The sequence below is a fragment of the Thalia democratica genome, chromosome 9 (genome assembly GCF_965202585.1).
Source record: "Thalia democratica chromosome 9, ktThaDemo2.hap1.1, whole genome shotgun sequence".
Lineage (NCBI taxonomy): Eukaryota > Metazoa > Chordata > Thaliacea > Salpida > Salpidae > Thalia > Thalia democratica.
In genome coordinates this window covers 18,668,638-18,684,099 of record NC_139173.1, presented here as the reverse complement: position 1 = coordinate 18,684,099, position 15,462 = coordinate 18,668,638, and the positions used below count along the sequence as shown (strand labels likewise).

Here is a 15,462-nt window from a genome sequence, read left to right as displayed (position 1 = left end):
TTAATATTTTACTTTGATAACATTAAAAATTATGTTTAGATATTTTTGGATTTGAAAATTTAAAACATGTGTTAACAGTTTTCAAAGGTGTTCATTGTAAACTTATATACATATACTTGAATAGTATACATACAAATTATAGTTTTATATTTAACCTAAAAAAAGTTTATTTATATTAACTGTTATGTTAGATTTAAAAGAACACCTTGACTGTTTTTGATACTTATTTGCACAATCTGGATTTTAACTTAATAAGTAAATAATAACTTTCACAACATCTTTATTTTACTAATTTTTTATGCATCTGCAGAACCAGTAGACTTAATTTTTTTTTATTCACTAGATAATAAATGTAAAAATTTTTCTTTGAACTGGTATAACCGTTATTTATAATAGAATAAAATTTAGACAGAGTATGTGTTAATATTCAAATTGAACTTACAATGGAAGAAAAAACTACTAACAGTGATTGTGAACGCTCACAAAAATTCTGCTCTAAAATAGATAGATCCCAAACGGAACTTGAAAAAAACTTCTTAAAGAACGGCTTGATGAGACTAAAAAATGACGAAAAAAATGCTTATTCAAAGTCCAGCACAAAGCGGAAATGGACGCACGAAGAGCTGAATGCGATAGAGGATAAAGAATTGAGAAAAAAGTTACGTAACAGACAGTCTGCAATGGCTGCAAGGGAAAGAAAAAAGGCGAAAATGGAGCAGCTAGAAAGCAAAGTTAGTTAAATGTTTTTTATTTAAAAAGTACCACTGTGTTTTCCTTACTAAAAAATGTTCGAAAAAGCACTTTTGTAGTCAAAAAATACAATAAAATTAATTTAGTCTGTTGAAGGGTTTAAACTATTTTTTAGCTCTCTTAGGCAAAATAATTGACGTTGAAGTTGATATAGAAATATATACAGCTTTATTTACGCTTAAGAATATAAATGTGATATAAAATTGTGGCTATAAGAAAAGTGTAAATTAGTATAACTATTTAAAAGCAAGCCTTAATGGTTTTCTATTTAAAGTAAAAATTTATGTGAATTGCTTAAGATTGATAGTTTTTCTGGTGAAAATTTCTAAATCAGCAATGTTATACTACCACAGAATGAGGCTTTAGATAATATCTTTCCCATTAAAAAACTCAGTTTGTAAAAACGATGGAAGGTTATTACATTTATTTATGTATGATTGAAGTTAGAAAATTCGCTCTTAAACTTTCTTCTATTTAAAACCGCTTAAGATTCTTGTGATATAATTAGAAATGAAACTAAGAAACTTAAGTTTTATTTTATTATTGCTAGTTTGTTGTCCTACGCTGGACCCAGGCATCAAAATCTGGGTCACTTAAACTGAAAGACAAACAAGAAAAAGACAAAAAAACTACAAAAAAAGTTAAACTGTTTTAACTCAGAAAACATAAACATTTTTAATTGTTTTTTTTGCGAAATCAAAATTATGTTTTTAATTAATGATATAATATACCTTTAAAATGTTATTTCTAGAGCTTATGTTTTAAATTCTTAAAGCCTTTGAATAGATGATGAACTACATTTATAGTTAAAAATATCACACAAGGGCTAATAAGTCAGTATTTTATAAAATTTTTATTAGTTATAAGTGCTTAAATATATATAATCAGTATAAACATCAGCTAGGTTATAAATAAATGAAGTATTCATGTGCCTATCAAAAAGTATAAGTCTGATAGTTTCCTGTTCGTTTTTAAAACACGTTTAGATAGTACAACTTCAGCCTAACAGCTTTTAAGGGTAATAACTTAATACTGATTTTTTCTTTCTTTTTGTAGTTACTTAAAAGGATGTTAATCTATACTCTAATGTTAGTTAACAAAATATTTTTAAAACCTGTAGTTACAATTTCCAATAATATAGTTTTATTTAAAGCATTCTGAAAAATTTCCTAGGCTCTAGTTAATATTAACAAATTGAACACAACTTTTTATTTTAAAAGACTTCTACTGAAAGTTTGTAAAGTTTCTAGTTAATCTGTTTAACTTTTCTTAAATAAAAAAAAAATTGATAACTATAATAAAAGTTGAATCTTAAAAAAACATTGTAGATAGTATATAATAGTTCAGGGAAAACTAGTTTGGTCATCTTAACTATATTTTTTCTGCTTTAGTTTTTTTTAAATTTTTAGTGAATAAATTGAAAGTTATTAGTTCTAATTTTATGAAATCTTCACTAAAACAACAAAAAAACCTAACACTTAAAAATAGAAGTAATAAAAAAACTTTACGCATACAACTAAATAAAAGTTTACTCAATTAAAAAATGAATATTAAACGTCTAAAGAAATTGATAAAAAAAAATCACATAAGTTATAAAATCATAAACATTTAGACAATAAACTTTTGATTTTTAAAACTTATTTGAATTTATGAATGTTTTAAATATCAATACAAAATAGATTGGATTAGTTTTAATTTTCTACATATAGATCTATAGTTTTAGTTTACTTGAAATGTGCTTGAAAATATTTTTACTATATTACAAAGTTTGTAAATACTTGTGTGAAAGTAAAGAACGAATGGTTTATGACCAAATTTCATTTAAGTTAAATACAAATATGAAGATAGCTTGAAATGTTTTTAAAGAATAAGTTTAATAGGTTACTATTAAAAAAGTTAAACACTTTAATAGTAATATGGTTAAAATACAAATAAGTTCTTGTAAAAAAGCATAAAAAGTGTGGATTTATTTTAAGTTATAAATTACTCATTGTAATGTTATTTATTGGTTTTTTATAATTTTTTATATACTTTTCTACTACGATTTGACAAATATATGAAGCTCATAAAAAACTAATAATAAGTTTAATTTGCTTTTTAAAACTATCAGTAAAAAAAGACGGCATAAGATAAATTTATATATTTAAATACTAATTTAAAATTTTATTAAAAGTAGTTTGAATATTTGGATTACGTATTGAAATAGTTTGAAGCAAAACCTTGCTCGTTAGATAAGTTAGAGATGCGATATAACAAGTTCAAAAAGTTTCATTGTATAAAATAATAATTTGTTTACTTACACATTGAAGTGAAAAATAAAAAAGTATCCAACTAAAAAGAAACTGTTTTTCAACAGATTTTTATATAGGTTCACTAGAGGTATATAAGCAGTTTAATTTTTTTATTTTTTTTTAAGTATAGAAAGCTTTACAATGTTAACAAATTATCAACAATAACTATTTTTCAAAAACAAAGTAGTTAGAAAATTTTTATTTGAACAGAGTTTATTTATTAAACTTTTGATTTTATTAAAACTTGTTTAGTCGTTTCAAACTTCGTTTTAAATCTTTGTTAGATTTTTTTAAAATATTTATTTTTCATAAAAAATATGTTTATAAATAATCTAACGTTGCAAATTTTTTATTATACTGAGTGATCATTAAACAATTTTTTTTAGGTAATTTTTAAATTTAAAATAGATAATTTTTTGGCATTATATTTTTATGCAATACTGGTGTTTGAATTAAAAAAAAATTTTTATAGTTAAACAAAAAAGTAATTTATAATTTTCAAAATTGCCATAAAAAATACAACTGTACTAAAACCAAAAAGTATACTTTCAAATTTTTTTTCTCAAACAATAGCTTTATTGTAGGTCAAAGATCTAGAAAAAAATCAGCGATCTTTGGAAGATGAAAATCTATTTTTACGAGCAAGATTGGAAACCATTAGTAGGCACTTGGACAAAATGGGCATCAAACTTGCAGGGGGCTTCGACAAAAATAAGCCTGCCAGTCAAATATTTCCAATTTTTGATTTCACTAAAATAAATAAAAGCAGTGAAGTCATTCGTAACGACGTCATAATAACACCACCAAAAACTCCAGATTACAGTACAAATGCCATGGTTGACTCGGTAGAAAGGACAAATTCAAATACAAAAAGCATTGTTGAAATGGCAAATAAAGTGATAAAAGAAGAACCGTTAGATTCTTTTTTGTTTGAAACAGAGCCATGGACGAAGGATCTGCATGACAGAACATTATCTAGTAGCAATGATTTCAAAGTTGATGGTAAGCGTAAACTAAACTGTTTAAAAAATGCTCTGTATGCCTGTAGAAAGTATTTTAATATCATTGTCAACACTTTTAATGTAAGTGTAACTATAGGGTTAAGGTATTATGTAATGTAAATCAAATATGACAACTTTAGTTGTCGATATTGGTAAAAGCTTAACTAATGAAATAGTTTTTATTTACATTATTTGCTATTGTAATACATATAAATTGTGTACTTACGAAATTCTTTTGCTTATACAATCAACATACAAGACACTAATTAAAAAAAAACTTGTTGAGATAATTTTAGATCATGTTTTATAGCGATATTAATAATACATTTTATCAAAATATAACTAAAAATTAAAGCTTAACGTTTTCGATTGTTTGAAATTTTTAGACGAGGAAGTTTAGGAATAAATTGCAGCTTTGCTATCTTTATCTGACAGTTGGTTAAAAAAAATTGGAATTTTTTTTTAATATCTGCAAATTGCTTGAAATATAAAGTCCGTAAACTATTAAAATGAAACTTATAATATTTACGTAAGCGATCATAATTTAATTTAAGTTTAAAAAACCTATTACTGTATTTATATCTAAGTAGCATAAAGTTTAATTTACAAAAGTATTAGTTTTTACTTTTACATATGTGCTAAACAAACGTTAAGCACGTTTTTTTTAAAATTTCATCATACGCTGAAAGTTTAAGTTAGAATACAAAACTGTAAACTTATTTTAGTATCAACTTAATCATAACTTTAATATGTATCGCTTTTAAAGATCTAAAAATATGTGTACTTTTATTTAAACTTGAACACTTTTAAAAAATCAGCTATCAATTAAAAGTATATAATAATAAATTTAATAAAAATGTTGCTTGAATTTCAAAACCTACCTAATTTAAAAAAACTTAAACATTTATTGTAGTATTTTAAGCAAAGTTGTTACCACTATTTTTTAAAACAAGTAAACTCAGTTAAAAATTATTTTATAGACTTTTCTTTGCATCTTCCTCCAATATCTTCCATTGTTAACAACACGATAGATGCAAACATTTTTAAAGGTACTTCTCAAGCTGCCGGCAAAAAATCATTTGACTACGTAAATGAAAACAAAGTTTTTGTAAAAGACAGTTTGCAAACAGAGCAGCGGTTAGAAAACATGGAACTGGATTCCAACAGTATGATGGAAAACCTTTATTTTCCTGATATACTCGAACTGAGCTTGATTTAATTCGTTTCGATTACTATTTTAAACTTATGACTAAACAGTCGTTAATATTATTATTTTAAACATTTATAAGTATTTTAGCATTATTCAAAATTTTTATAGCAGCTTTTAAAGCATTCCTTTTTTAACTAAATCAGCATGAAAAAGCTTTATATGTACTAAACTAAGTATTGCTATTAAAAGTAAACTAAAGTTGTTTTGCGTTACTTAATTTTAAACGTAAACATTGAGTTCTTTATAGTTTTATTATAATAATTAGGGTGATAGGTATAAAAAGTTTACTAAATGTTTTATTTATGTTAAAAAGTACTTTTTTTAATCTAAATTGTTCAAAAATAAATAAAAACTAAGATATTGTTAAAAGTTATTTTATTCAAAAAACGTTTGTTTATAGAATCAAAGTTTAAATTTTAGCTGTGTATCAAAAATATTAAAATAATATAAGAAAATCTTTTGATCACAATTAAAAATACTGTGAGTATTATTTTTTAATTTTATAAAGTTACAATATTTTAATAATAACGTGCATTAAGTGAAAGTTGGGGATCAAAATTTCAGAAAACTATACTTGTTAACCTAACAAACTTATAGTTAAGTAAGAATAATTATTTATGCAGTATAATCATGGTTTTTAATAAAAAATAATACTTTACAGCGAGCTAAACCACATATATATGAAACTGCTGCAATTAAAAATATTCAATATTTTTAAGGCGTTTTTAAATTAAATATATGTTAAACTATACTATAACTATTTTTAAAAAGTTTTAACATTCATGAAATAGGGTTAAATTTTTATAACTTTTTGACTTTTACCTTTTGTAATTCGAGTTTGAAAGTGTGTAAATTGCAAAAAAGTCTTTTCTTAAAATTGGTAATTTGTTTAAGGTTTAGTAAAAACATACTGGACAAGTGTAGATGATTTCTAAGGTAAATTTCAGACGGACATAAAGTTTTAACTATATTAGTTAGAACAAAAAATAAACACAATTGGCTTCATGACCATACTTTTAACAACGTGACTGCAAAATTTCAACTGTTTTTATAAAGAATTGTCTGTTTTAGAGTACTTTTGGTAATGGCTTACACACTATATGTGATTTTTAACAATAAACTTTAAATGGTTGTAAAACTTTTAATAAATCAGTTAGAACAGGGGTCGGCAGGAAATTGGTACTCACGGGTCAAAATTTCAAATTTAAAAATCTTCGCGGGCCGCAGGTTTATTTAAATTAACAATTGAATAATCTCTCAGTTTTAGTCACATTACTACTTTTAATTACTTTATTAGTTTAAATAACTTTTATCCACACAGTGAAGGCTATTTAATTTGAACATATTTGTTCGACTAAAATTTATTTTACATGTATGTATACTTAATAACTAATTATTACTAATTAACTACCTAATATCTAACACTTAATGCTAGATGTCAACCTATAACAAAATATTAATAGTTCATTAACTGGAGGAAGATAAGAAGCCTGAATTAATTTAAACTATTAATAACTAATCAGTTAAACACTGATTTAACTCATTTCATTTAGGTTTTAATTATAAAATAACTTAAACTTACAACGTGAAACAGAACAACACAAAAATAGTTTAGCAAATCACAAAAATTGTTTTAGTTTCAAGCATAGAAATATGTAGTTTTTTATCGTATATCCTTTTTTCTAGTTTATTTGGTGCAAATTCGGTTTTCCTGTGTTGTAATTATGAACAAACAAATAATTTTCTTTTACCCTTGAGAAACTGTGAAATGATAACAGACCATTAAGACTGTGTTGTTGTTTATTGTTTGTAAAATTTGTTTTGTAAACTTTTATTACAAAGCAAAGATTTTTTTAATAAAGTTTTGTTCTAAAAACTTTAATATGTTTGTTTTCGTTATTGAACATTAAGGGATACAGGGCTTAAACTCATTAAAGGCAAAAAAAAACTATTCTGAGTCACTAAAGCTTTGCTTGAGTCAGCCTGAGTCTTTTAAAATACCTTTAAAAAAAGTTTTCTTGGTTAATGCAATTACTTTTTAAGCCTGTGTGCGTTGTTCAAATTTATACAATAAATCAAACGTTTACAATTAATTAAAATCAACAAAAATATTGGCAAAAGTCTACAGGGCCTAAACCTGAATTTTCTTATGTTGTGAGACAACCTCAAGTTAGTTTCATATTACCAATATGATCATCAGACTAGAAGCCTTCGGTAACTAAGACCGGTTTCGTCCTTATTAAGATTTATCAGTAAGCCACAAACAAAAAAAAAACTTGCAGTCTTGAGCCGACAAACTATTTATAATTTTCTAACATAAAGTAAACGATTGCTTTATTTTTTATCATGATAAACCGTTTGTAAATTGAAGACTACAAGTTTTTTGGTTGTAGCTGACTGATGGACCCTAATAAGGACGAAACAGGTCTCAGTCTACCGAAAGCATTTGGTCTGATGATCGAATTGGTATGACCGAACCGTATATACAATTAACATAATTATTACTTTAATTTATAGCAGCTTCAAGGCTTAAAATTTTATTTATTTAATTAAGCTAAAATTCTATATTGAACAAAACATAACACATAAGTTTTCTTTGCAACTCTTAAAAAAAAAGCCATTTTTATGACAAAAAACTTGCCAGATATTTTAGAAAAGATTTAACCAAAAACTGAAAAAGTTTTCTAATATGCCGCGATGTTTTAATTCTTTCAAGTAACCTGACTTAGTCTGAGTTGTAGCAATATTCACTTGTTTATTTTCTTAAGTTTTAAGTATTTTGATTAAAAATACACAGACTAAACAAACTTTATAATTCCTAAATAAAGTTTACATTAAATAGATTATTCCAAAAAAGAGCATCTGTGAAAACTAGTGTGCAATGCACAGGAATTGACTTGTTTTCCAAAGAAGTACTATTTAAAAAAATTTAAATGTATTCCAACAAAAAACTACTTAACTTATTTCATTTATTTAGTATTAATGTGTCTGTACAAACTTAAATATAATTAAAGTTAAAATATAATTATAATAGAAACTTATGTGTAAACTTCATGCTAACATAAACTGAGTATAGATCAAAAACTTGGTGTGAAAAATTAGTAACTGTGTATATTAGTGTGCATTGGAATTAATTTCATGTGCACAGAAAATATTTTGAAAAAGGGTGTTATGATAAAAACAACTATTTTATATTAAGTTATGTTCTCATTTTGCTTAAAGTTTTTATGTGCACACTTAAATATAATCTGTAGTGATAAAATAAATACAAAACATAACTATGGTGAAACATTTAAAGAAACTAGGTATAAGTTAAAAGTAAAAAAAAAAAGCATCTTTTTACTTTGATGTAAGATTATGCGTCATAAAAGGTAAATAAAATTATATGTACATAGCAGTGGCGTAGCGTAGTGTTTTGGTCAAAGGTGTGCGCAATTTTTTTTCTCAAAAAATCCCCTAAGTTGCAACTTTTGTAATTAGCTATAAAAAGATCTTTCATAAGTTATATAATTGAAATAAATTTATTAAGTAAAATAAGTTCACAGCAACTGTTTTAAAAAATAGTTATTTATTACAAAATTAAATAATTAAAAAAAGTATAAACTTTATTAGAACTACTTATACTTATACAAATGTAAACTTACTTCGGGGTCAATTTTCTGGGAAATTTAAAAGATTATTAAAAATTTATCTTCTTCTTCATTTTTCAAGCAATCTTTATAAATTTTAGAAAATGATCTTTACTTTACAAAAACAAACGTAATTTATGAATTTTGATAATTAAAATAAATAAAAATTTTATAAAAAAACTTTAAAATTTATTTTTATTTTTCATAAAAAATACATTGTTACTACAATTTTTTTAAATTCACAAGTAATGTTATTTTATTATTGTAAAAAGATTAAACTGTTAAAGTTTGAAGAAGATTGCTTGAAAAATGTAGCAGGAGATAGATTTTAATCAAAATAGTCTTTCTCGCTGTTTTAGTTTTCCCTTCCCATAGGGAACCTATTATGCGGCCCAACTTTGACTAGTCATATCTCAAAAAATAATTCGAATTTTTTATAACAATAAAAAGCACCTTATTGCTTAGAAAAAATTTTATAAGATAAGATCAACTTCTAAAAAAACATGGCTTACCCCCCCCCCCCCCCCTATGGCCTTAAACTACAAATAAATAGTCAACTAAGTATAACAATTAATGCCTCTAAACATTTTTTCTGTGCATTTTCTAGATAATTTTCAATATCTATTTTATATCAACAAATAGAATTGTATTAAACTCAAAATAACTCATACTTTTAGTTTGTTGCAGCTTTTAATATACTAGTACATACTATGCGATGCTATTATAAAGTTTGCAAAGTTTTAAGTTTGCAAACAAAATTTTAAGTATAAAGCTTAAGTACATACTAGAAATTGAAAGCATTAAAAGCAATTTTAATAAGAGCAACATGAACTTTTGAAAAGCGTAGATTGAAAAATTTAAAGTTCACAAAAACTAAAATAAATTGCAAAATTAATTTCTGTCTAAAATTTTTATTATACAACTTGGTAAAATTTCACTAGTTGTTTTTTTTAAAGATTTTTCTTAATCTGAACTAAGAAAAAACACTGCTACAATGCAAATCTATGTATTTTTAAGCTAAACCAGTAAAATTCTTTAATGGAATCCTAACGTAATCCAGGGACTTAAAACGAAAAAAACCAAATAACAGCATATATATCGTAAAAAAATATTAAAACATAGTTTTGTTCGGCGGGCCACATTTAAATGCTCGCGGGTTGAAGACATTTTCTTTCGCGGGCCGCATTCCATTTGAAATAAAGATATGCTCGCGGGCCGCAGGTTTACCCTTTGCGGGCCGCAGTTTGCCGACCCCTGAGTTAGAACAATAAAAAACAAACAGACTGGTTTATATATGTAAATTTAACAACGTGTATGCAAAATTATTAACTCTTTTTAAAAAAGAACTGTTAGTGTGAAAGCATTTTGTCTGACTTTGACTAGTCTAACTTTTTTTTTAAAGACTATGTGTTAAATATAGAAATAAACTGTAACACATAGTCCAAAGAAATATTTATGTATTTTAAGTCGTTAAATTACTTTAGCATAAAATTTTATTATAAAACGTAAAGCTATTCTTATGAAATCTAAGTAATTAAAAATGTTTAAAAAATTATATGTTAAAGTTTTAATAAAATACTTTGGTATGTGACAGTAAATAAGAGTAACAACTGATTAGTAAATATCTAAATAGAGTTTAAGACTTTGCAATAACAAGAATTTTTATGATACTACAATAAATTATATAATACATTTATACCATTATATTGTAGAAAAATTAAACATATAGTAAGCAAGTACTATTATTGTTAATAACTAAGCTCAGTAGCTAAACCACGTATAATTTATGGTTATTAATAAACCATGTTTGATTCTTTGAAAAAAAAAAAAATTAAAGACAAATGTAACAATCTTAAGCAACTGTGTTTAAGAGTTGATAAAAATATTTCAAACATTTAATTCACTTTAAAAGTGGTTTGAAGTAAAGCCTTCTTGATTGGATAAATAAGAGGTGGGGTATATCAAATAGTTTTGTTATTTATATCTTCATTTAAAATCATGTGTCTACATACGTAAAATAGTGAAAAAAAAACTTTACAAAAAAACTATGGTAACAGATTTAAAAGTGAAAAATGTTTGATTTGAAAACAAAAAACTCTCAAAAATATTATTACATTCTGCTTAAAACTAATTAGTTCTAAAAACAAACCTAAAAGAATTTTTCAAAAAAAAAAGATTGTACAGTTTTTTGACATAACCATAACTTTTTAAACTAGCTTGAGATTCTTAGATTTATTCAACATAAAAATAGAGATTTAAAAAAAATCTTTTGCAGCGAAAATTTTTAAATGCTATCATTCCTGCTTACTAAAAGAAAGTTTAAGCTCTACATAAAATATTAATTAAGTAACACGTTTTATTAGGGTAATAATACCTTCAAGCAATGAACTTAGTAGTTATTAACTTCGTAAATTTTAAGCAGAATTTTTACTTTACATCGTGATAGAGAAAAATACTCATGAAAATAAAAATACTTTTTTTCAACTTATTTAAACATTTCAGAAAAATATAGTTATACTACGCTATATCTTTTTATGTTGAAATAGATATTCATGAGTTAGCGGCAATATCTTACATGTTCAACTATAATATTTAAATAAACTACTTATAGTATTGTTAAACTTCGTTTTTGAAAATAATGTTATTTTTAATACGTTTATTGGTTATGTTTTTATGTTTGTTTTAGAAACTTTAATTTAAGTTGATGAGGGTTTCCTTACCACATTGAATTATATTGCGGACCTGGTGTACAAAAAACCTTTCTGTTATTACAGTAGTAACAGGAATAAAAGTAACTACTTATTTTAAAAAATAGTTGTTTAATATCCTACTTATATTTTCTTAATATATATATATATATATTGGTGCAAATTTTTATTGTCATCAGATCAAAATTTTTCAAAATTTTAAAAGCTTTAAACATAACTAACAAAAATGTTAACTTTGGCTTTGTGAAAATAATGCTTTTATTTTAATAAGAGGTTTTTTTAACTAATAATGTTTTACGAATTTTTTGTAGTCTTAAAATATTAAACTTTTTAATCTACTTCACTTACAAATAATCTTACTTAATATCATAATAGCATTATAAAATTGACTTAAGTATTTTATAACAAAGGTAGCAAGTAAAAAATAGACTACTAAAATTTAAATTCAAGATTTATTAAAATAAAGACATTACGCTTATACTAAAACATACGTAACATAGTTGTATATTTAAATTATAAAAAGAATAAAAATATAATTAGTAACAATTCATACAGAAAAATTGAACTCAAATTTACTATTTTTATTTATTTTAAGAATTATTTATTGATATACAGTAACTTCTCGCTTATTTATGCACATTGTGTCCTCAGAAAAAGTGCGTAAATATACGAGAGATCGTAAAGATACGAGAGGTACCAAATATACTTACTATAATGGCTGTTTTTTGATATTGCTTCTAGTTGAAAGTAGACTTGGGACTTTCCTACTTTTAACAATTTGTTTACTTTATTTATAAATATAAAAATAAAAGATAAAACTATACATATATTAAAAGAAAGGATTTAAATTTATATAAAATAATAATACTTGTAAAAAATGTTTACTAATTTCAATAATAAGTAGGTTTTATCTTTACCTTTATAAATATTTGACTTATTTGATACTTACCATTTATACTCTATTCCACTTAAAAAATTCAATTTATAATTAAGCATTTGTTTACAATTAAAAAATTGTATGGTGTCTATATAAACATTTGTTTCTATAGCCTTTTACAAAAATATTCATTTGGTACTGTAATGGATTTCTTCTTTTGAACAAAAACATAAAAATATCATAAAAATTAATCTCTTATTGTTAACAAAATTTCTGATATACTGAGGTATAATTAAATGTTCATCAATTAGTCAAGTAACATAAGTTTACAAAGTCTAAAGAAATAGAGAGGTGAGTTAGCATTTAAAAACATATTTTAAACTCAAAATATACAATAAACCTAATTTGTGCAACATTAAAAAAAGTAAAAGTTTTATTTTTTGAATTTTTTAGAATTCTAAAATGCGTAACTAAACGAGAGTGCGTAAAGATGCGAGATGTTATTGTACATAAAGTACGTTATTACCGACAATTTTTCAATCAATAGTTATTATGAAGTTTTTTATGTCAGTAAAACATTTAATTAAATAGAAACAAATGAACTTCATAATAAATGTATGTATATTATTTTACTGTCGTGTAATAAAGTTGATAAACTAAGTTTATATAATTAAAAATTTAAAGTGTCGTTAACTTGTTTAGAACTTTGGTCTACTCTTAGTTTTTGTTACTAACTTAAATCTCAAAATAAAAAACATTGTGGAGGATTTTAATGTGATTTTATTGGTAAACTTTGATCAAAGTTTTCTTTTTAATGATTAATAACACTAAAAACTTTCGTCAGAGAGTCAAAACGTCATAAATCATCAATTTAATCACAAAAATAACATTTATTGACAGTAATACCGACTAGAATATTTTTTAAATTGTTAAGTACAGATTATAAACGTGTGTTTTACTAATTGTTGTGCACAATCTATTAAAAATACTTGAACTCATTTAACTTGCGACATTAAAAACTTTTTATTTCAAGAATTTGATAAGTATTTTGATTTAAAACTTGATATGAGCTTCTTAATAAAGTTTCCAATTCAGCATTTTTTTTATTTTATTCTTGATCATTCAACATTTTTTTGCATATGTTTTATTGTTTATAATCACTTTTCGTAAACTTTTGAAAATATAGTTTTAATAAACCAACTTAAATTAAGGGTTTTCAGTTGAGTAATAATTAAAATTTGAACGTTTAAAACAATGTCAAAGTTTAAAGTAAACAGTAAAAAACACTCATGACATACTAGTATGATATATTTAAATTTGATTTTTTTTACACTGATATATACAACAATTTCTTGAGAAGTAAAAGACACTTTGAGAAAAACTTATTAAAATAAATACTATATGTAATTATAACAAACATCAATTACATCATAGTTGTTTTTATACTTCTCTAAATGTTATAGTCTTGAGAGATAAACTAATTTATATATATTATACTTTTTAAGGCATAAGTATTGTACCTAAAACAGTTCATTAGGCTTTACATAGTAGAATGAAGATTTAAGCTTTGTTTTTAAATTTACAGAAACAAATAAATTTTAGTGCATGAAAGAGTTTAAATGGTTGATTTTGTTGTGTATTAATTCCAAACTACCTTCTTTATCTTTAGTTTCTTTTTATCTAACAAAGAAGATTCTATGTAGTCTAATGCTACAATATTAAAAACAATATTTGTATAAAAGTTAAAAGCTAAACGACGTGTTTATTTATATAGTATAACAAAACGGTATTTTTTGTTTAATAAAATGTTCTATTTACACTTCTAAAATATTTAACAATAAACTAAAATACTTAAACAGCGTTTCATTTTAGTAAACTTCTAAGTATTTTATTAGTCTAAATGTTCTTTTTATAGAAATAGCGTTTTACTATGATCTTCGTTAAGTATACGAAAAAAGCTGGAAGTCTTTATCTCAGAACTTTTTTAAACGGGCGTAAGTATACAAAAATTGATATATAGCTACAGAGATTATTATAGGATAAAGAATATTATCCAAAAGATGTTTGTTCAAAATACTGAATTTAAGCATTTTAAAGTTTTATACTTAAAACAAAAATGAGTGTTTATAGTTAAATAGTTTTTAAAGAAAAACAGTACTTTATGTAATATTATAATTATTTGATTTCTTAAATGTTTACAGCTAATAACTATTAAATTCAAAAATAATGACTATGATATTTTGCTAGACATTTTATCAACGTCTGTAAGCAGTTTGGTTAATTATTAATCACCAATATACTCTGTCTGTAGGAAGGTATAATAAACCAATATATCTATAAAAAAGCATGTTTTTAACTACTGTTTTTTTACATAACCCAAGTACTGCTTTTGTTAAAAAAGATTGATATATGAAGGTCATTCCTAATATTTAAAGTTTAATTCAGCTTTGTTTTGCAAAATAACACATGATTACAAAGCAAATATAAGTTTTTGATCAAACAAGTCATTGTTTACCTTTTGAAAAGTTTGTTCTCGTCCTTGCTACGGCATTTTTGTTTAATATAAATTGCTGTGTGTTTATGAAACAAGCATCTTTTTTCAAACCCTATTTATACTCTTTATATGTTTAATTGTTAGAACAGACATAATAATGAGACATGTAAGCTAACTATATGTAAACTGGCTTTTCTTTTTTGTTCAAGTCGTACGATTATGTTTTTGTTTATTTATATTTATTGATTAAAAAACAGACTATGAATAAAAAAGTAGCTTGTAAAGTAATTTACAAATGTTTTGTATCAAAGTTTAAACTTTTTTCAAGTGAAAAACCATGTTTTTATTTACTAATAAAATGTTTTGTACTGAAAAATAAAATAGTGGCTATTTATATGTTAATGAATTTTGGTTGAATCATTAAAAAAATATTTTCTTTTGATAATTTTCTTGATGCAGTGTTTTTAGTTAATACAAAAACTGAAATTGATTGATATTCAAA

At 24.0% G+C, this 15,462-nt stretch overlaps 1 protein-coding gene across 1 annotated transcript; it reads left to right on the top strand.

The window, feature by feature from the left end:
* The first annotated feature begins 412 nt into the window (after window positions 1–412).
* Window positions 413–5,440, top strand: LOC145844379 (uncharacterized). Its single transcript, XM_082951776.1, has 3 exons — window positions 413–731; window positions 3,626–4,043; window positions 5,023–5,440. Exons 1-3 carry the CDS (start codon window positions 444–446, stop codon window positions 5,259–5,261), a joined length of 945 nt encoding a protein of 314 aa, XP_082807902.1. The 5' UTR covers window positions 413–443; the 3' UTR covers window positions 5,262–5,440.
* The last annotated feature ends 10,022 nt before the right edge of the window (window positions 5,441–15,462 follow it).